The following is a 21,249-nucleotide window of genomic DNA, read 5'->3' on the forward strand; positions in this document are numbered from 1 at the left end:
ATGGCTGAGCAATATATTCTCCCATTGTACTTACCTTCCCTTTTTCTCCTTCAGTGGCTTCAGGGCCAAGCAGTATTGTGTTGCTAAGGAGATACATCAAAAAGAGAAAGGAAGGAATCATGTTTAAGAGCAGGGAATTCTTGTATCACACATCCCTGTATGACTTATAATTAGAGTGGCTTATTCTAGCATAAACTGTTCTTTCTAGGAAGAGCTAGACTGGGGGAGGGATGATGGAGAAGGCTGTGATGGGCCCATGGGTGATGTACAGAGCTGGTCTGGAACTGAAAGAGGTATAGAGCCAGAGGTGCAGAGCCAAGTCTCATGTCATGGGCAGGACTAGAGACTAGCAAGCTCTTGTTCCTTGATTTTTAAAAAGAGTAGTTTCCTTTGACAGCTTATCCTGTGGAGCCTCTTCCACTGCTGCCTCTAGTCCCAGGGAAAAAAAAAAAAGCGTGTGTAGTAATCAATATTGACAATGTGATTTAGCTGCAAAAATTTTGTATGGACTGTTTTACAGTTGAAAATAGATAGCCACATCCACCAGCCTTACCAAGAGATACTGACTGAATTAGTCAGCAGGAGAATGTGAAGAATTAGTATTGTATCATTTTATTAGCTATAAACCAGTAAATATGGCACCATTTTATAACCTATAAAAATATTACAGATGCTAATATGGTAGTTATTGATGTGAAACAATGTACTGAATCTATAATTTTAATAGATCTGGCTATGGTGTGACTCAGCACACACTTTCCTGGGTTACATCTATAGGAGACAATTGGAGTGAAAAAGCTGTGCTTGGGTGGGGGTCTTATGACTTGTCCTAGACTGAAGTGCCAGCTGGTGCTTGTCTTTTTGGCAGCCACTCAAGCTGTTGTTTTGTTTTGGCAGCCCTTGTAGCCAGAGCATGCTGCTTTCTCAGTTTAAGATTGATGAGAGAGATGATGGTCCAAGGGTGTATTTTGTCACTCTAGGGCTAGAAAATTCTAGCTGTGCAGAGACTGCTGTGTTGAAGGTCCAGTGTCCATTGTCAGATTCGTGTGTGTCTTGCTGTGCCTCATGTAGCACCTTGGAGGAATGCCTTTTCCATCCTACTTTGAAGTCTTCAGTTTTTGCCATTCTGAAAGTATTAACTCCCCTGTAAAGCCCTGCCAGTAGAGGGGAGATAACTTGAGCAGAGTTATGCTCCTTGTTCATTCACAGAAGATGAATAAATTACTTTTCTTGTGGAAGTTGTCTTGTTTCAAGGTTTCTTTGTCTTAAAAATATACCTCTTGATCACTCATCCTTGTGTGTAGATGCAGATCAGTTACATGTGCAGTGGAATACTGCAGCAGACAAGATAGAAAAGGTCCCCTAACTATTTAAAATAACTTCATTTTTATAGTTCTTCTCTTTATCAGCATTTCTCTGCTTAGGGTGTTTATCCTTTGGGTATTTAGATTGACTGTTCTTTTTTTATCTATCAGTATTGGCTTTCTTGGGGGGTTGTTCAGTTTGTTCTTCTTCTTCTTTCTGAAAACTACAAAATACTCAACTACTGTTTTTTTTTAAATTCACTTGATGCACATATATGAGCTATCTTGGTTCTCACAATAAGCCATTTGAATATTCTTCAGACCATTATTGGTGGCTGCTTTATACTCTAGTTCTGTAGAGCACTGAAAAGACATGCCAGGCAAATCAGTTCTGTAAGTAGCTTTTCCTGGTGTTCTTGGAGCCTACAGACCCAGTTTACTCAAAAGCCACAGGTATCTGGGGGTTGGTGTGATAATTGTAGTAAATGTTTTTAAAATAAATTAGCCAGTATCTTGTGGCTTAAGGTGGAAAGAAGGTAAGCCAGAATTTACAGAGAACTTGAAAACCTCCTGTTTTTAGATGCTCAACTGAAGTTTCTGGTAGAAGTTTAATTTCTGAGTGTGTCTGAGTCCTGCCACTGTGACAAGCTGCATCTTAGGGCTGTGGGGTAGGCAGCCAGAACCACTGCCTGCTTCTCCTGTGGTTTGCTTTCTGGTGCCATACATATCTTAAAGGACACTGTGATGGTGGGTGTTATGGATTAGTACTTTGAATCCCATAGCTAATGGATATGGAGTCTATTTTATCAGGATCCAGCTGCATGTTCAGAATGGCAAAATGTTATGTTTTCTTATGGGACCGAGGAGTCTTTGTGGATAAAGAACAGAAGTTGAAAGCTCAAGTCCTGGCTTTCTTTTTTCCTTCTGGTTTTACCACACCTGTGTGATTTACAACTTCCTTTCCTTCTCTGTCTTTCAATTCTCAGTCTTACAAAATAGGCATAATATCTTCTGTCAACATCCTTCAGGGAGATAATATTCATCAGAATCCATATATTACCTACCACCCAGATTCCCAGCTGAGAGGGGGGGAGAAATATGAAGCCTGATGGATTGTCAGCCTCCAAACTCTGAACCAGTTTTCCTTCCAGTTTGGAGTTTGAAAATGAGAATTCAGCTTTCAAAACTAACATCATTCTTTTGCAAGGAGTGGGCACTTGAGAAGGCTGGTATTTTAAAAAAATGTTTTTGCTGAGTACTTGAATAAAACTTATTTCTTTATTTTTTTAATATGCAAACACACGATTACTAAATATTTGGTTTTATAGTACAGATGCATAAATGAACACTCTTCCCTGATGTCTGACTCAGTGAAAGAAGCGAGAAGGAGAGGAACAGGGAAAGGATAAAAATTGTCTCTTTAGCTGCTGAAGAGCAAGGATAGTTGTCTATCTGTGATCAGAGAGATCAATCACACAGGCTTCAGTGGCAATCCAAGGAATGTCTCTAAACTGGGATATGTATTTTCTCCTGTACATAACAAGGAAGGAGCAGAAACCCTGTTTTCCAAAATCCTATACTTAGTTCATTTCTTGCTTGCTTTGTATTGCAGGTGTTTTTCCAGGTCGGATCACCTCGCCCTCCACATGAAGAGACACATCTAAGTATCGGTCAGCTTGGCATGGATGTCATCTGGGCTAAGTGTTGTGAGATGAAAGTGGAACTCAAGTTACAACGTGCTACCTTACAGGAGAAGAGAACTTGATCCCATATAATCCTCTGTACAGGGACCACATGCTCACAGTGTCATGCACCCAGCCACACTTCAATACCTACATCAGTTCTTTTATGCCTTGCCCCAGCTGGATGGGAGAAGATGCAGGCGAGGAGATGCTACAGAGGTGAAGTCAGTGAAAAAGAACAATTACTTGCAGCACTTCATCCCTCTTGGATTTGTTTTTGCCAATGGAAATCAAAGAAAACAGAGAAGGCTTCCCTGCAGTGGACGGCAGTAGGAGGGGCTTATCTAACTTGCTTCTCAGTGCAACTCAGTAGAACAATATGTGGTCTTGAAGTTGCATATTTGTAGCACTAACTTTCTTTTTAAATAGACGGGGGAAAAACAATGACCTAGAAAACCAAATCCCAGTTTGGTAGCCAAAATTAACCTCTTGGTTTTTTTGTTCTTTCTCTGAGAATTCCTAATGTTCAGTGCATCAGACTTCTCACAGACACTTTGACCTGTCTTGGTTTTGGTTCTTCTTCCTAGAACTGAGCTATTGAGATCCTTTTAAGTCAATACCAGTGGCCTTAATGGCAGTAGACTGTGGAGTGACACTTGTGACACAAACATCCTCTTTTTGGCCTGAGTTTATGTAGACTTCATGAAGGATTATATTTTTGTTGGTTGTTTTTATTTTAACTTTTTTTTTTTTTCTTTTTTTTGGCTATTGCACAACATATGCACTAGGGACTCTGGAAGCTGCTGCCACGCTGGCTAAGTAGCCAAGGGATAAACCCCTGAGTTACAGCACCTAATATCTCTGTAAGCCTCACCTTATTGCCATACTAGGACTACTTCTTTATTTTTTGAACAAAAAACTTTCAAAGCTTGTTTGGAAGCTTAAACCTTTTTTCTCTTTTCTCCACAAACAAGTGATCTTCAGAACTCCTTGTCTTCACCTGGATATCAGTCTGGGATTGGCCACACAGGCATGACTACAGGATTCCTTCCACATCATGTGAGCATATTAGCCACAACCCACGGTGATTTAGTGGTGAATTATGTTGCTTTTTCTTGCAGTTCTTCTATTAACCAATTTAAAACATTACCCTTTTGTTTCTGTAAAGAGCACCTGCAGACGTTTTAATTTAAACCTGTTTATTGAGCATCTTACACACAAAACCCCCCCAAGCCAAAAATCCTACTCCAGTCTCTGAGTAGGAAATCAAGAACCTCTTCCAAGTACAATGGCTTCATTCAGCATTAGCCTGTTAAAGAAATTATCAAAGTCCTGCTTTTCTGTTCATCAAGTTGATGCTGTAGCCCACTCCTATATGAAAAAATGTAACCATGTGAGTCGTGAAGGAAGGGATTTTACATGCAGCAGTGAGGCATTTCCAAATGATTGCTGTAAAGTATTACTAACCTAGTGGTCCATTTTGGCCTATGGTGTGAATCATCAAGGAGAAGTGGAGGTCTCATGCTCACCCTTCCGTCATATTGATAATTTGATTTCTTTGGCTCAAAGTGGATTAAAGTCTTCATTACAAAAGGAAAAAAAAACCAACTAAATAATATATTGCCATAACTTGTATTTGAACCTATTTGGCACTGGCCCTGACTCCAAAGACTGCATTTAGGACCATAAAAATGGCCTGTGCAAGCAGGCAGGTGGTCATTAGATTGTACATTTTGTATATTGCGGACCATCCCTACAAGATGTGTCTAGAAATGAAACAAAATAGCGTGTGGTCCACAAATGGTTGCTGCTCTTTTATAATGTATTAGCCAATTGCCCTTCTTTGACTGTTTTGACTCATTGACTGTTAAATATTTCCCTTAATTTATGTTTTGGGAGGTAAAATTGTACTCTAAGGGGGAAAAAAGAGCAAACAAGAAACTCAATAGATGTTTTTAAGAGCTGTCACCGGGATCCTTGGCACTTGAATTCTCAGCATTTTGCAACCTTTGGTTCCAGTGAGAGATTGAATTTATTCAAAAGATGCTGGTTTTCCTCACAGTTTTCACAAAACACTGTGACTGTCAACTGAACACTTTGGGGACAGGGGGGAAATACGATGTCTGGCCCATATGGCATGAAATATGGACCAAAATCTAACCATCTTTTAGGGCAATGATGTAATACTCGTGATAAGAGCATGAGAAAGAGTGAAAGAAAGTCAGAAAGAAAGAGAGAGAGAAGAAAAATTGAATTTATTCCAAAGATTTAAAACTAACTATACTCTATATGTGTATATATATATGCTTATATATATATATGTATACATTTAAAAATTGCAGAGCACTGCTTGCTGACAATCTCGTATTTCTCTACTTCTGTATTTGCATACTTTTTATGGCCATTCCACCCAGCTGTTTCACTGGGACTGAGGGCCCTAGAATCCAATTTGTGTTGGAATATATAGAGCATCCTGCCAGATCACAGAATCACAGAGTATCCTGAGTCGTAAGGGACCCACAAGTCCAACTTCTGGCCCTGTGCAGGCCAGCCCAAGAATCCCACCATGTGCCTGAGAGTGTTGTCTAAATGCTCCTTGAGCTCTGGCAGGCTTGGGGCTGTGACCACTTCATTGGGGAGGCTTTTCCAGTGCCCAACCACCTTCTGGGTGAAGAACTTCTTCCCAATGTCCAGCTTGAACCTCCCCTGACACAGCTCCATCCCATTCCCTTAGATCCTGTCACTGGTCAACAGAGAACAAAGATTGGTGCTGCCCCTCAGGAAGATGTCTAATGGGAACTGAAACCTCAGCTGTGTGAAACTGTAGAGCATCCAGTGAGTGGATTAGATTAAAAAAAGTTTAAGAGAATCCTAGAATTTCCTTACTGTAGTGTCCTAAAATTTATGCTTTCAAATTCTCCACTACGATATTCATTGGCTGCATAAATATCCTCCTTTGCTATCTGAACACACTTGCCTTTAGACATGTTATCAGTAGTATACAAACCTTAATTATTAAGTGATGGTTTAAACACCAGTCTCTATTTAAATTGGAAAAAGTCATGCAAGACTGTTTTTTTAATTCCAATTGTCATTTATGGTCTTGTTGGCATCTTATTTAAATATGCCAGAACAAGGGCCCCAGGGGAAAAAAAAGCTGAAATATCTTTTTACTTTGTTCAAAACGCAGGCTTACATCTAAATCCTGGATCCAAATAGTCTAAAAAAACATAGAAAAAAGGGGGGTAAAAGGTAGATTTCAAGTTTCTCAGGCTTTGTCGCAGTTCTTGAACTCTGAAGCCAAAATTTGAGCTTTGGAACCACTTCTTGTGTTCGAAAAGGGAGGTATTTTTCAGCTGTATATATGGTGTACCCAGTCAATCTCTTGATTTCAGTTTTTGGGTACTCATATACAAGTGTCTTAGTCATTACTAAAATTTTGAATCATAACTTTGATATTTTATAGAAGGAGTCCCCACTTTGAAAGGCATAATTAGTGACACATGCCAGGATTGGTTTTTTTACAATGACAAGTTTTGTTTCTTTGATGATATTTTAAACTGTACTCTTCTAACTTGTGTAGTCAGTTAAAATTAATTCATTTTTGGGCCTGTGTCTCCTTGCTAAAGTTGTACAGTTGTCCTCTCTCTGTAAATTGTGAGTAGAATCAGGCTAAAGAGAAAAGGCTCTGTGTAAGACTTCTTGAAAGCAAACCCGTAAATTTGGTGACAGTTGAGGACTGAGTTAACCAGCTATAGAAAGGAGAAGCTTTACCTTGTTTCCTTCAATGCAAGATTTATGTCTGTTTGTAAAAGAGAAGCCATTATAAGAGTCAGATCTTGGTTTCCAAGGCCATGGAAGTACAGAATGAAAACAAATTGAACTAGAAGTCTCACAAAATAGTGTAGACCAAGGAAGCAACTAAAAGAAATGTGAGTTTTTGTGATTAGCTAAATAATATTAGGGATCAGAGCTGTCAATCATAGAATCATGTATGTGGAAAGGATCCTCCAGGCCATCTTAGCCAACCTCCAACTAGAGCTGGTTGCTCATGGCCATATCCAGCTGGGTTTTAAATATCCTCGAGAATGGAAATTCTGCAACCTCTCTGTGCAAGCTGTTCCAATATTTAACCACTTTCATGGTTAAAAAAAAAAAAATCAAAAATCTGTGTGTCAAGTAGAAATTTTCCATGTTCAAACCTGTTTTCAGTTCCTCTTCCACTGTGCACCTCCAAGAAGAGTCTGGCTTCTTCTCTACAGTCTTGGTTAGGTATTTGGAGATAGCAATAAAATCTACACTTACCCTTCTCTTCCTAAGGCTGAATCTTGTCTCTCAGCCTCTCTTCATCCATCATGTGTTCCACTACTTTTGTGGTGACTCTCTGCTAGACTTTATCCCATATGTCAATGATTTTCTTGTAATGGGGAGACCAAGACAGAATATTCCAGGTAAAGATGTGCTTCGTATATGACAGTGTTGATAAAATTTATTTATTCTGGATTTTTCCATTATCTGAGACAGATAAGGCAGTTAAGATTCTATTTTGAAAACTGACTAATAAAAATAATTTAGGAAGCTCTGTTATAAATAGTTTTCTAATCAAATTTTCTGAGTCTGTGCATAAAATTATACTTATAGAAATATACTTCTCTACCACCAACTTGAGGACTGGCTAGCAAAATTCTGTTTTTCTCAACATGATTGTTGAGGTTCACTTTGAACTAAAAAATTTATTGTTTCATTTGTACTGTATCAGATATAAAGACACATGATGCTGCATTTTAGTCACTTCTTATACTAAAACAACACTTGAGTGCATCTTTGTTCTGTTTGGTTTTCCCCTTAGGAGATAAAGAACAGTGTAAAATATAAGATATATTTTATAGAGATTGGTCTAAAAGTGGATGGCAGAATCTAGAGTATTATTCATCATCTCTGAGTTTTCTTTTTCAGTAGCTGGTACTCAGTCTAGACAGCTGCATTACCTGGCTAAACTGGCAACTGAAGTGAAATTCTGGATTCTTTCAATGTCTTGGACAAGGCCCTGAGCAGTCTGATCTCACTAATCTTTCTTTAAACAAAGGGTTGAATGTTGAATTTGGTGACCTCCAGAAGTACCTTCCAATATAAATTTTCTGTGATTCATTTCACAGCTCTCACTGATGAAATGTGTACTGGTTCTATTTCTTCATAGTCTTGTGCTGGTGAAACAGACTGTAGGGCAGATCTGTAGGTTTTTCTCAAATTCTGAGAGTTTCATCTTTGTTAAACTTAATAAGTTTTTCTTCATGAGGGAGGCCTAGAGAGGAATAAATCTTTAAAAAACCCAAACCCTTAGCATACCAGTATGAAGCAATATCATACCTTGATATGTGTCACACCTGTAGGGACCAGCCAGATATTATGGAAACAAGTTTGCTAGCCTGGAAGACCCATGTGATGTCTCATAAGTGGTTTCCAGGACCTGAAATCTAAGCCAACATATTTCTACAAAGGTGAACCTTTTTAAAATTAATTCTTATTTCCCTCAGACTTTTTGGAATTGCTATTTTTCTTGGGGTAGCACATTTTCACTTAATGCATGGGAAGCACTGTCCAAACACAGATGAGGAATAAGAATGTGAATGCAAGAGGATCCCTCAATCCTTGCTTTTGGAATTGTTTTAAATTCAGGCATAAAAAAATTAACTAATCACTAGGGTGTATAGGTAAAATGGAGTTGATCAATATGGTTGTTGCAGTGATTGAGTATATCTTAGCTGTGACCTTTCTGATATCTTAAGAATCAGGTTTTCTCCCTCATTTTTATCTGACCCTCGACAATTTGGTGTTTGGATCTAATATAAAGGTTGCTCCTCCTATTTAACACACTTTATTTGTCTGTATACAAAAGAGGTGATAATTGGTACTTTTGACAAAGCTGATGAAGTCCAACTTCCTTAAGTGTTTCCCTTCCTCTTCTCTTAATGTATGTCAAAATCTTTAAATTTAAAACAATTAAAAAGAGGAAAAGTTTGTAAATAATTTAATGTTACAAGGCCAGCACTCAGTGGATCAAGGGCTTTTACTCTTGATTTCATTCAGGACTTGGCACATTCTGTCATTCCATCCAGTAAGACTGTTTTTGAGCTTTCATATCCTGGGGGATGCTCTAATGCAGAACTTCTAAAGTACTTTTTGCTGATTTCAGATAGAATTGCACTTGTAAAGATATCTACATACCAAGAAAAAAAAAAAAAAAAAGCAACACAAACAATGCTTGACAATAACTAACTCTTTCTTGAAAATATGGAAATATTTTTCTCCCAAGATATTACAACTACTCGTTGAGAAGTCTTGCCTGTCTTTCATTAGCATTTAAACTACACTTTCATGAGTTGTCTTTTCCAGATCGAACTTGTATGTTTTTCTTCCTTTTGTCACACTTGTGTCTCTTTTTATTAATAGTTTAGAAATGACTACTGCAGTTTTTCTCCTCCACAGCACTGCACAGGCTTCCGTGGCAGGATTTAGGATTGTAAGGACTAGATCTGGCCATTGCAGGATCTGGCCTACCAGGTACTAAGACCTGTGTTGTAAAGCTGAGAATTTCTTCCTCTCTTAGAGGAAGAATTCTTGAGAATACTTGTGCTATATAAGTTATATATATAATGATATAGTTGTATATATAAATTATATACATAAAAATGTTGAGATGGGGAGTAGACTGCCTTTATCACCTCAAGAATGAATTTCCCTACCTGAAAACTTTCAAATGCAGGCATCATTTTAGAAACAGGGTTTTATAGTTTTCCTTAATGCTTGTTAATGGCATTTTTGGTGTAATAATTGAAGTTGGAACTCTACGATTTTCAAAATGAAAGCTTTGATGATTTTTTTTTTTGTAAAGTGCTTTGGTCCTAACTTCTATATACTGCCAGAAAACAGGTTCTCCACCCTGTCTCTGTGTGGGTGTGGATGTACAACAGTATACTGTATATACCTACACAGAAGAGCAAACTGAGCTACTGACTTACAGTTTGTAGTAGCCAACCGTGCCTATTGCTTTCATTTAGGGAGGGCACTTGCTGTTGCCACTGCGTTTTAGGAATCATGTCAGCTTCTGTAGGAAAGTTTTCAACAGTGCTGAGAAATACATGTTGCTGTGTACTGTGAATGAGTAGGATGCAAATTTTGGGGATTGGGAGGGGAGGTGGGAAGGGAGGGGGATGAGGGCTTCGCATGTACACACTAAGGGGAACTAGAATGGACAGAAACATGGCAATTTTAGCCTTTATTGTTGGGCTCTCGGGGAAATGAAAAGTTAACATGCAGTCCCTGGAAGGCCTGATGGCTGAAGGGCTGATCTTTATGTTTTGCAACGTATGTTTTACCCATCACTCTGTATTTAAATCCCCAGACCTGTCAGATTCTGGAAGTAGATCAAAACACTGGTTTAAACACTACTTTGTTATCAAGGCCATGTCTCTACCAGGGAAGCTGCCCTACATTAAAATCAGTCTAGTTAAATCACTTTGCAGCTGCACCTGTTATGTGATTGCCTGGATCAAGTTTGCATTGGCATCCTATGCAGTTAAGCTGAAGTATAAGAAATGCTTAAACTAATTAAGATACCTCTACAGGAAGGTTTTTGCACCAATTTAAGTACCTGGTTTTGAAATCACTGCATATAAACTATAACAGCTTTTCTCTTAGAAACAAGGCCTTATTTTGGCATGTCTGCTCATGTAATTGAAAAAATAATAATGCAGATTGAGATTTATTTTTTTTTCTTTCAAAGTGGCCTGCGTTCCCTCTTTTCTTTTTTTTTTTTTTAACTTTTCTTGCTCTCTACCGCACATTAGATTTTTTTTGGGGGGGGAATTTTTCTTAACAACAACAAAATGTATGAATGCTCCCTATTAAAAAACAAAACAACAAAAAAACAAAACAAAAAAAACCAACAAAAAACAAAAACAAACAAACAACATTGCTTGAAGGACTTTCATTTTGCACTATAATTTTTCTTTTACCAGATGTGTCTGACAAGTGCATTTCGGAGATGCCCTCGGTCACGTTCTCTCAGGCCTACTCTGGTATTTCTAATATATCACAGAAGTACCCAATCTTGTAGCCCTCAGTTCTGCCTTTTTTTGACATTTTATTTTTTTTAAGCTTTTTATATATATATATATATATAAATATATTACTTTGTCAGTTTTTTTGCTGTACAAAAAGTCTTAAGATTTAAAAATATTATTTGTATTATATGATGGTGGTATGTTAATGTTACAAAATTATTAATGAAGAAAAAATTTATTTTTGTTACTGGTCTGTTTCATAATTCTTTTTTAAATTGGTATATTGTAAGATATCTATGCAAAAATGTTATGTGACGCATTTTTATTTAAGAATGTAATATGTGTAATAAACAGTAGAATGTGTTTGGCCCGACAGTGTTTAGTGTGCCTTGTGCATTATTTCTTCATGAAAACTTCAGTGAAGAGTGAAAATGGCTTTTGGAGTATCAGTTAAGGCTATGGTTCTGTAAGCAGTTACTGACATAAAAATGCAACTTCTAAGTGTGCTTTAGCCCATCAGAATCATATTTCTGGATTTAAGTAATTTGTTTTTAATGTATTTTGTAACAACTTCAATATATGTTGCTTATTTCATACTGTGTCACATGTTGTTTTTGGAAAAGATACTCAGGAAGGAAGTTCTTATTCTTAAAAGCTGACTGAATTTGGCTTGTAATCCTGCTTCTTTTGGAGTCAGCGATTTCTGTTATTTGATAGTTTACACTTGTTGAAGATTTCAGCCAGTATTATTTTTGTAAAAGACACAGAGAACAGTTGTGTTTCATTTTCCATGCTTAGCTTTACAACATTTGTCAGTCAGTGGTCACAACAGGACTAGACTTTGAGGCTCCTTAGAGCTTGTGCTGTGCTCTAGCCCGTGTGTCAGGCTGTCTCACAGGAGGGCAGCGCTGTGCTCGTTCCCCGCCTCAGTCATTTAGTCTCCCTCGTTAATGTCTGCTAAATTGCAAGCACAATTGAATCCACCTGGATGCTCAAGTACTAAAAACATTTTCAGGCAGTAAAAACAGTTATTTTGAGCACAATTGCTTTGCAGTGTCATGACATAAAATGAAATTACTTTTTCAAGACAGGCCAATATCCCTTTAGGTTTTTGCTGCCTTGTGCTCTCACACGCTGCAGCAACCTCAGCGGGCGTTGCACAGCAGCATTTCTCTAGGGCCCATCTGATGCCAGCTGGCTGCATTTCATTTCTGGGACAACATGCCTCACTTGCCCTGTTGGGGAACCTGCTAGGATTGTTTATGTTGGACAGACAGAGGGTAGGAGTCCCCTCCTGACATCTGCATCTAGAAGTCAGATGATCACTCTAGCCTGCCCATTTATACTCTCTTTGTAGCTAATGAAGATAGACATAGCCAGAGGTAACTCACTCCAGGGGATGAGCTGAAGACAAAAGGAACTGGAGTGTTGTTAAGCATTTCTGAAAAACCATATGGTCAGTTTGGAAGACAATGAGAAAGTGATGCCCATGGCTGCTTTGGTCACTCAGGTTGTATCAGTATTTAATGATAAGCATAATTTGTGGTGTTTGGGTGTATGTTAACAAACAGCTCTTAAGCACTGAAAAAGGGCTCAGCACAGGTCCAAATTTTGGGCTTGTGTTCCAAATGGTCAAAACTGGATTATGTTCTGTCTGCTTCAATGTAACAGTGTCACAGAATTTGAGTGATTGAGATAATTGTCATAGCTGAAAAAAATGGTCTCTTTGTTGTGGATTTGTATGATCTAAGTATGAATGGAATTATGTTCAACAGAATTATTTCTGGAAATAGAATTTTCACATTATAGCTTTTTTCCTTGTAAAGACAAGGTCTAGGTTCCTTTACTTTCTCTCTTCCTTGGAAAGGAAGCTTTTAGCATCTCACCTACCTTGGTCTATCTGACAATTGCATACTATATGTCTGCATCTAGACAAAGATACTTCTGGTGTAATTTAGTCCTTCAATCTCCACCTGTGAGAGGGACTTATGGAAGAACTTTTTGAAGGGCAGCACAGCCTGAAACCCAGCTGGAGGGATGATTATCAATTACAGGTAAGCATATAACCTGGTTGTTTTCCAGAAAGTTCAGAAAATACAATGCTTTGCTATCAAATACTTAGAAGCAAGTAGGTTGTTAGTCTGCAGAAATAGCTGTCAGCCTCTTCCCTAGGCTGGAGGCCAGGGAAAGGACATAAAGTGAATGAACTCCTCCACTTAGAATTTTTTTCAGTAACACACAGTCACAGACCTTGGGCAACTCCTGCTCTTGTGTACAGAGTTTTCTGTATTCATTTACTTCTAGGGTTAAATTGTATATGAGCCTTCTGTTGAGCTCATCTGATGCAAACTCACCATGTGCAAGCTTAGCACAACTTTTCAGACACAGAGTCATAGAATAGGTTGGGTTGAAGGGGACCTTAAAGATCATCTGGTTGCAATCCCCCTGCCATGGGAGGGCATGTCACCCACTGGGTCAGGTTACTCAGAGCCCCATCCAGACTGGTCTTGAACACTGCCAGGGATGGGGCATCCAGACCTCCCAAGGCAACCTGTCCCAGTGCTTTACCACCCTCTGAGTAAAGAATTTCTCCTTAATACCTAATCTAAGCCTGCCCAATCTTAGTTTAAAGCCATTACCGCTTATAGTCCTGTCACTATCTGCCTGTATGAAAAGTCCCACCATGCTTTTTATGACACCTGTTAAGGTATTAAAAGGCTGCAGTGAGGTGTCCCCCAAAACCTTCTCTTTTGCATGCTGAACAACCCTAGCTCTCTCAGGTTTTTTTCTCCCCCACTTCTTAAAAATAATTTTAAATTATGATTTTTATTTTTTGCTTTGCTCACTTTCTTTTAATGAGAGTAAACAAGGAAAGCAACATTAAATGTGAATGAAAGCAAAGATTTGCCACCAGAATCATGTTATTTTACTGATTTTTACAAATATTTGGAATACTTCTGGGTTTAATTGTTTTATTAAGATGTCTATTTTGCTATGAAATAAACAGTTTTTGGTTAATAGTTTCTCTTGTCTGAAATCATAGCAGCCACATCCTATTGTCACAGAGCCTTCCTCATGTACCCCTGTGCATGGTTTCAGATTCACTGTCTGCTTCTGTTCTATCAGTTCAATGTTCACTGACAAAAGGCAATAAAACTGAACAAGACAAAGATGGTGCAGCTAATTAGTCTTGAAGTTAAGATTCTTCAGGGCTTTGAATAGACTTCCAAATACAGTCAAATTTACCTTTATCTGCTGAATTTCTGCTGGGATTTTTTGGAAGTGCAGACTAAACAAAAGTAACTCAAACAGGTAGAACATGAATTCAACTTGAGATCCCCAAGTAACATAGAGTGTGGGATCTGAAAAGCAGGGTCCCACTCCAAGAAGAAGTTTCCTCCTGGTGTGAAGATTTTACCTAGTATTTCTAATTTACTGAGCTAATCGGAAGACCCTTGTCCTCTCAGGATTCAGTCTAGCTGCTGTCATGAAACCTAGGATTGGTACTAAACCCACAAGTAAAGAGAAGCGTAGTTGAGTGATGGTACAACTTTTAAAGCATTTTGGAATCTTCAGGAAGGATCTTTGAGAAATGGGAACTTTTCTGCCCTTCAACAAAAGCTTCTTACGCTTGCAAAACAGATACCTAAAATTCAGCTATGAGAACCTTGGCCTTCTCAGGTGAATATTTTGATCCCAAAAATAAATGCTACTTTCCACCTCTTTCCTGTAACCCTGAAATAGTGTGGCTGGCTTATGGTGTAGAAGGAGCTGCTATGAAGAAGATGATTTGGAATAGGAAGGAGGGCACAGCCCTCATGATGCTCTGGGAAGCAGTGAGAGCTGCCAGTGTGTAACCTAAATACAGCTCATGAGCTGTGGCACAGAACGGAAGGACTCATCTGCAGATCTTTGTCTCCGTGTAAAGTCACAGAAGGAGCAGCAAGGCATCACCTCAAACACCCTGTGATCCCAAGAAATGGAAATTATTTGGGTAATTCACTGTTTCCATTCTGCTTTTATTTTCTGATGCTTATCTTGCAAGCATTTCCCCAAATCATCTCAGCCCACTCCTCATTTCTCTCCTTTTCCTTATTTTTATGCTGGCAGATAGAGTTTCTGTGAGCAGGGCCCACAGCGGGTCGCGGCCGAGGCCCTGAGGGAGCCCAGGGCCCTCACAATGGCGCCTGTCTCCCCTCAGGTGCCCGGGCACAGCCGCCCTGTCCCTCAGGCGCCTTTTGGCATCAACTGGGGAGTCAGCCCTGCTCAGGGCCTCAGCAAGTGAAGCAGTGCCATCAGCAGCAGGAGCACTGAGGTTGAAGTGGAGCCCAGGATGCCATGTCCTCCCGTCAGGTGGGTCCTTTCCCGGCGCATGGAAGCCATGCCGCCCTCTCCCTGTGCAGTGATTCCTTCACCCCTCTTCTGCCATCCCCCTTCTGCTACCCTCTACCTCACTCTTTTGGGGCTCCCCATTGCAAAGCCATCCAGGCTTTCTGTAGAGCCAGAAGGGGGTTTATTTTCACCAAAGAACTATGAAAAGTAACCGAACAATTATAAAACACTGACACATTGTTAGTGGTGGGCATCGCTATTACCTCCTTGCCTGCTTTTCTATCAGCATTCTAGATTCTGGGTCTCTGCTCTGCTGAGCCATGGTATGGATTGAACCCAGCCACCTAGACATCCACAAGTCATGTTTTCATTAGTAAACTCAACACAGAGCCATAGTCTGGTTGTCCCTACTGTTAAACTGTTGGTATGGCCCTGTCAGACACCCCCCCCCCATCCTTGCCTGGGTGGCATCTAGGGCCAGTGGGTGCTCAAAGGCAGAGATATGGGCACTGGTTTGGGAGATTGTGTGGGGAAAGATAAGAGATTTCAGTGTGTGAGGTGTGAGCTGTGCTGAGCAGGAGGCTCCAGGTGCATTTCCATGTCCTCATGAGCACTGCCAGCTCTGCCACAGGGCGCCTTCCCTCCAGCAGCTGCTCTCGGGCTCTCCTGATGACCAGAGCTGTCTGTGAGGGGAGCGCCAGGAGATCACAGGATCTGCACCACTTTGACCAGGTATTGACCATAATTAACTGATCTGCAGTGTGAGAAGGAGCTGCCCTGCTTTCTGACTGCATCCCCTGACAGCTGGGTCCCCTCAGCTTGGCGCCTCAGATGTCCAGTGTGGTGCTCCCAGATGTCAGCTGTGCCAGCAGCATCCGGGATGACTGCCAGGCTGGGCAGACCTCCCCTTTCCCCTTCCCCTTCCCTTTCCCCTTCCCCTTCCCCTTCCCCTTCCCCTTCCCCTTCCCCTTTCCCCTTCCCCTTCCCCTTCCCCTTCCCCTTCCCCTTCCCCTTCCCCTTCCCCTTCCCCTTTCCCCTTCCCCTTCCCCTTCCCCTTCCCCTTCCCCTTTCCCCTTCCCCTTCCCCTTCCCCTTCCCCTTCCCCTTCCCCTTCCCCTTCCCGCCCACACTGGGTTTTACTGGCAGCAAGAGCCAGGCACAAGCTCCAGAAGGAGGCTGACCCACAGCAGTGAGCAGGTGAATAAAACCTCCAGGGGATGAGCAATTCTGTTCATCCCCTGAGCTAAAGACCAGCCCCTGGGTAGGTCTTAAGGAGGGCAGCTTTCTCTTTGACATTAGTGGAGTTTACAGATCAAGAGGAGAATGTGCTCCTAATTAATCAGAAATCACTGTCAGTGAGTTACTGTGTCAAGAGGGTTTTGGCCAATTATCCTTCACTTTTCAGAAGTGCCCTATTTCCACATAGGGAAAGACTTGCTTGGAAGCTGCTTAAGCAGATGAAAAGTAGTCAACAACTCTGAGAAAGTTGCTTGCATGTTTGTGTCAATTTAACAGAGAAATGTACACTCAGATTTAAATGCCTTATTCTTTTTGGTTTTGGGTTTTTTTCAGAAGAGCAAGGGAGGAAGAGGACAATGAAGATAAAACATTCAGCCTCAACTCAAATTTGATTTTGGGTAGAGCAAGATGTTACAAGGAGCTGTATGTTCGGGAACTGTACGAGGATCTAGACATTTTAGGTAAATATAAATAGTATAAGTACAGAATGCCCATGGAATTCACTTGCTCCAGAGCTCTACCAGACACACAAAAAGGTGTTGATATCTGTGTTGACATTTTGCCTGGGTGATTCTGCTGTGAAAGCCAAATGCTGGTTTCCTCTTTCCATGGGAGAATAGAGATGGTACACTTAACAGAAGTTCAAACATTAACAATAAGCAGTAGGGAAAGGGTTTCTACCGACAGTACCCAAGCTCAGAGGATGGTTTAAATTGACACTTTTTTATTGCTGAATTCTATACTAAAACCCATTTTCTAGGAATTTACAGCGTAGTCTAAAGAAGTCTTGAGTTAACTTGGACACCAATTTGGGAACAGCATCTCTCCTTGACCAAAACCAATTCCATATATCTCTAGCCATTGGTACGATACCCTTTGTTATAAGTACAGCAATTCTGCAGTAAAACACAGAATAATTATTTTTTCCTTGTATTGATTTTTCTGAAAAGAATTTGTAAATAATTTCAGAAGAATCTATGGTTCCAGTAAAAGGATGTGACCCTAAGACTGCGCCATAATTTGTATTATTCTGATTATGGTGCCAATTGTCTTACAGTGTGCTGGGACTGAAAACAAAGAGAAGGAGAGTGTGATGCCAAAATAATTTTATACTTATGAAGTTTTTTGTTTTGCATTGTTAGGTGAAAAATTATGGCTGGTGAAAACACTTGATAGGTCAAGGATGTTTATAATTCTTCCTTCACATGCCTTATGCCTCACAGCTGACCCAGAAGAACTATTTGAAGTGGAGGACTAAACACTTTCTGCACCTCTTAAATTTAAGGCTTATTGATTGTAGCCGCTCTTAGCTGTGCCAAACATCTCCAGCTATGCTAGGAGATACACACCTAATTAGGAACCAGACTGACCTGTGTTTTGTGTGCTGGCACCTGTCAGAGAGAACAGCTAGTCCCCATCAGCACCATCACTGCTTTCTGTATGAGCCCACATACGTGCATATGTATTTATATGTGTGTATACACATAGGTACTTAGGAATATGGAAGTTTTCATGTTCCCTACTTACCTTTCTGGCTGTACTACAATCCTTAAGAGCATTCTCCTACCACACTCCTATAGCTAAGCAGTGTAAGAGAGGAGAGGAACAAAGCTCTTCTGATTGTAATACAAGTGTGGTGTTAAAACACCTTGTGTGTCAAGCCAGATACTCCTGTGCCTCTGTAAACCTGTCACTTTGGTCCAAATTCACTGTAGAATTGAATACCTAAATACCTTTATTGGTATTTGGAGTCTTTAGCCCCCCATTAACTTCCTAAACCAGGGATGATAGCATTCTTCTACCAGACAAGGGTACCTGCATTAAAGAAATTATCAGATTCCAAAGACACAGAGACTACAGACTGATTTCCCTGGTCTCACTTGTCTGCTAATCTGTTTACAACACCATGTCATTCCTTGTTTGTATTGCCTTCAATCAAGTTACATCCTATTAAACACTAACTTCTCCTTAGCTGGCTGCCGAAGTGCAGAAGTGATGGCTTCAGTGGCAGCACCAGGTAGGTGAACTATCGATACTGTAGATGAAAGCATGGCTTGCCATGGTTCTTCCCCCTCCCTGCCTTATCCTCACTGCTGTGTTCTTTGTTGGAATTGTGTGATGCATCACTCAGGGGCTGTGTGTAATCTGGAAAGGACTGAGCGTGTGCTTGTGAACTGGATGAGCTCTGTGCCTCAGTAGGGCTTACTTCTTGTCACACAAAGACACATAAATATCAGGGTGCATGTGTATTCAGTCTTGGCTGAGGCCATGCTGGTGTGATAGTTACACATATTTTGTGATGCTGGTGCACCTCTGCTCAATCATCTGGAAAGGAAGCAGTGCTGAGAATTCTCTGTCAAAGGTGGCTGTGCAGATCAAATATTTTGAGGACAGGGCAAGTAATACTAATAATCGTTTTGTTTGGTAGAAAGCTGATCTTTTTGCTGTATCCTTGAATTTCTATTGCCATAAAAGACAAAAAAGTACCATGTTTATGTAACACACTGTGGGTTAATACACTATGATCCACTTAAGGAAAAAAAAAAAAAAAAAGGCATGTATGGAGGAGTTTTTATGTGATATATCTTTGGAAGTGCTTCAGGGCATCAGTGCAAACTCCAGCCTCTTCCCTCGTTGAATAATTTCAAATGTGCAGGTGTTAAAGTTTGCGGTCCATATGTATGTAAGGAAAATTACATTAGGGTATTTAGGTAGCAGTTATCCAATCTGATGTTTATGGAAAGAGGGATCATTTCCAAAGAGAGGAAGATGTTAAGTTCCAGTGTAGCTGAGCAAATAGATTTTTATAAATCACTCCTCGGGGCTGAATACAGAAAGAAATTTCTTTTTCTGAAAAGTCATCTTTGGCCTGGTATCTGAGCTAAAGACCACTAAAGCTACTAGGAAGGTTTTCAACTTAAGTAGCACTTAAACTGCAACCTTAGTTCTCAGTCCTGAGTATGGATATCTTTTGATTAATACAAAGCTTTTTGTATTTTGCCATAAAAAAAAAAAAAAAAAAATTTTTTTTTTTAAAAAAAGACACCAACAAAAGTGCTAAAAGACAGCCAATATAGTTTTAATACTTCTGTTGGCAGCCATTCTTTTTACCCTATAAGTAGCAGGTTCCTGCTGTGGTTCTGCTCTTCCACATGGTTTTGATTTTAATAACAGGAGGAGATATATAGAGAACATAACATTTTCTGAAGGAGACAAGTCCATGCCTCAGCATTACAAATGTAGCAAATTAACAGCCTTCTCCAAGAACTGCTCCCTTGTCTGATAGCAGCCCAAAGTGTTTTATTTCCTACAAAACCATAGTTTATGAGCAATGTGCTGGTGAGATGTTACATGTACATTCACTTCAGGGATGCCAGTAGCAATGGAGACATTTTTCAAACTTTAAACAAACTTTTTCTTTCCATTTATTAAAAAAAAAAATAATAATTATCAGTTCATCTCGAGTACTTATTTTTTCCTCATCTAACTGCCCCCGGCCCCCTCCACACCTCTTAAGCTGTGTGAAGTCTTTCCAATAAGACCTAAAAGCATGTGATATCCTCTTGGATTCATGTTTCATGTGGAATCTCAAGCTGAGAGGCCTCAGGATGGAGCCCTTACTGACAGGGGAATGGCAAGGCAGTCAGGATTGTGTAGGCATGCAGAACTGAGGAGCCAGGCCTGCTCAATATGTTTTTAATGAAACTAATAAATACAACCGTTGAATGAATAGAACTGATTGACATGGGGAGTTCCAGGTTCTCTCCTTCCGTCTGCAGCCTGTTCAGTAGCAGAACAGAATAAAGAAGTTTAAAAGGAAACTGGGACATGTATTTTCAAAGAAATGTTAGACAAAATTGAAGTAAAATCGTGGATAAGAGAAAAATTGTTCTTTTGCTACAAAAAGCCTTGTAAGGTTTTTTCCATGTTCTTTCCACAGACAAGAATCAAACCTTCTCTCACAATTTCCAGTGAGCCAATGCAAGGTTCAGTAATGGAATAGCTGAAAAAAATTCAAAGTAGAAATTGTTTTTCATTATAATTTTCCTGACAGGGAAAAAATTGCTAGGAAAAATCAGCTGTTGCATTGTTAAAAAAAAAAAAAAAAAGAAAAAAAGAAAAGGTGAGCTTTTGAGCTTTGAAATATCTTGATGATAAAGAGGGACATTTCCAAGGGAAAATGCAGCCCCTATCAAATTATGGAAAGAGGTTTGTGACCACACAACTCTGATCTCACTGCAGCATGCAGGATCAGGCAGTGAATTGTCTGCACTGTGGGTAGCCTTGTCTTTGGGTAAAAGAGTGCCTCCATTTCCACGTATCTTCCCCCCATTATCATCTGAACTCTGTATCCAGTTCTAAAAGGTGGGAATAGGGATGATGGATAACATTGAGAATAACTAAACTGAAATTACTGTGGTATATTCTGAAGCAGGGAGCTAAGCAGAGGAGTTGTTTAAAAATAGGCAGATCGCCAAAAATAAGTAATATCAATATCTGCATACCACAAGCTTAAAAATAACAGGTGAAGGCAGAGTGTATGACCATGGAAGGTGAACTTCATGTAATAGGAGTTTCTGAAGAATGAGGGAGTGTTAAAATACAAGGCAATGTTGTAACGCTTGCTATA

The 21,249-nt window shown here is 39.9% G+C and overlaps 2 protein-coding genes across 6 annotated transcripts in view; one reads left to right on the forward strand and one right to left on the reverse strand.

The window, feature by feature from the left end:
• The window catches only part of KLF7 (KLF transcription factor 7), a 64,047-nt gene extending 52,623 nt beyond the window's left edge, over positions 1–11,424 (forward strand). For 3 of the 4 annotated variants that reach the window (XM_079310753.1, XM_079310755.1, XM_079310754.1), the window contains one exon: positions 2,917–11,424. In XM_079310753.1, the coding sequence (XP_079166879.1) occupies positions 2,917–2,968 (52 nt within the window). In that variant the 3' untranslated portion in view covers positions 2,969–11,424. The remainder of the gene's footprint in view (positions 1–2,916) is intronic. The other variant, XR_013774858.1, reaches the window with a different exon arrangement.
• The window catches only part of FASTKD2 (FAST kinase domains 2), a 271,660-nt gene that overhangs the window by 196,475 nt on the left and 53,936 nt on the right, over positions 1–21,249 (reverse strand). The window lies entirely within an intron of this gene.

Source organism: Erithacus rubecula (assembly GCF_903797595.1).
Source record: "Erithacus rubecula genome assembly, chromosome: 8".
Lineage (NCBI taxonomy): Eukaryota > Metazoa > Chordata > Aves > Passeriformes > Muscicapidae > Erithacus > Erithacus rubecula.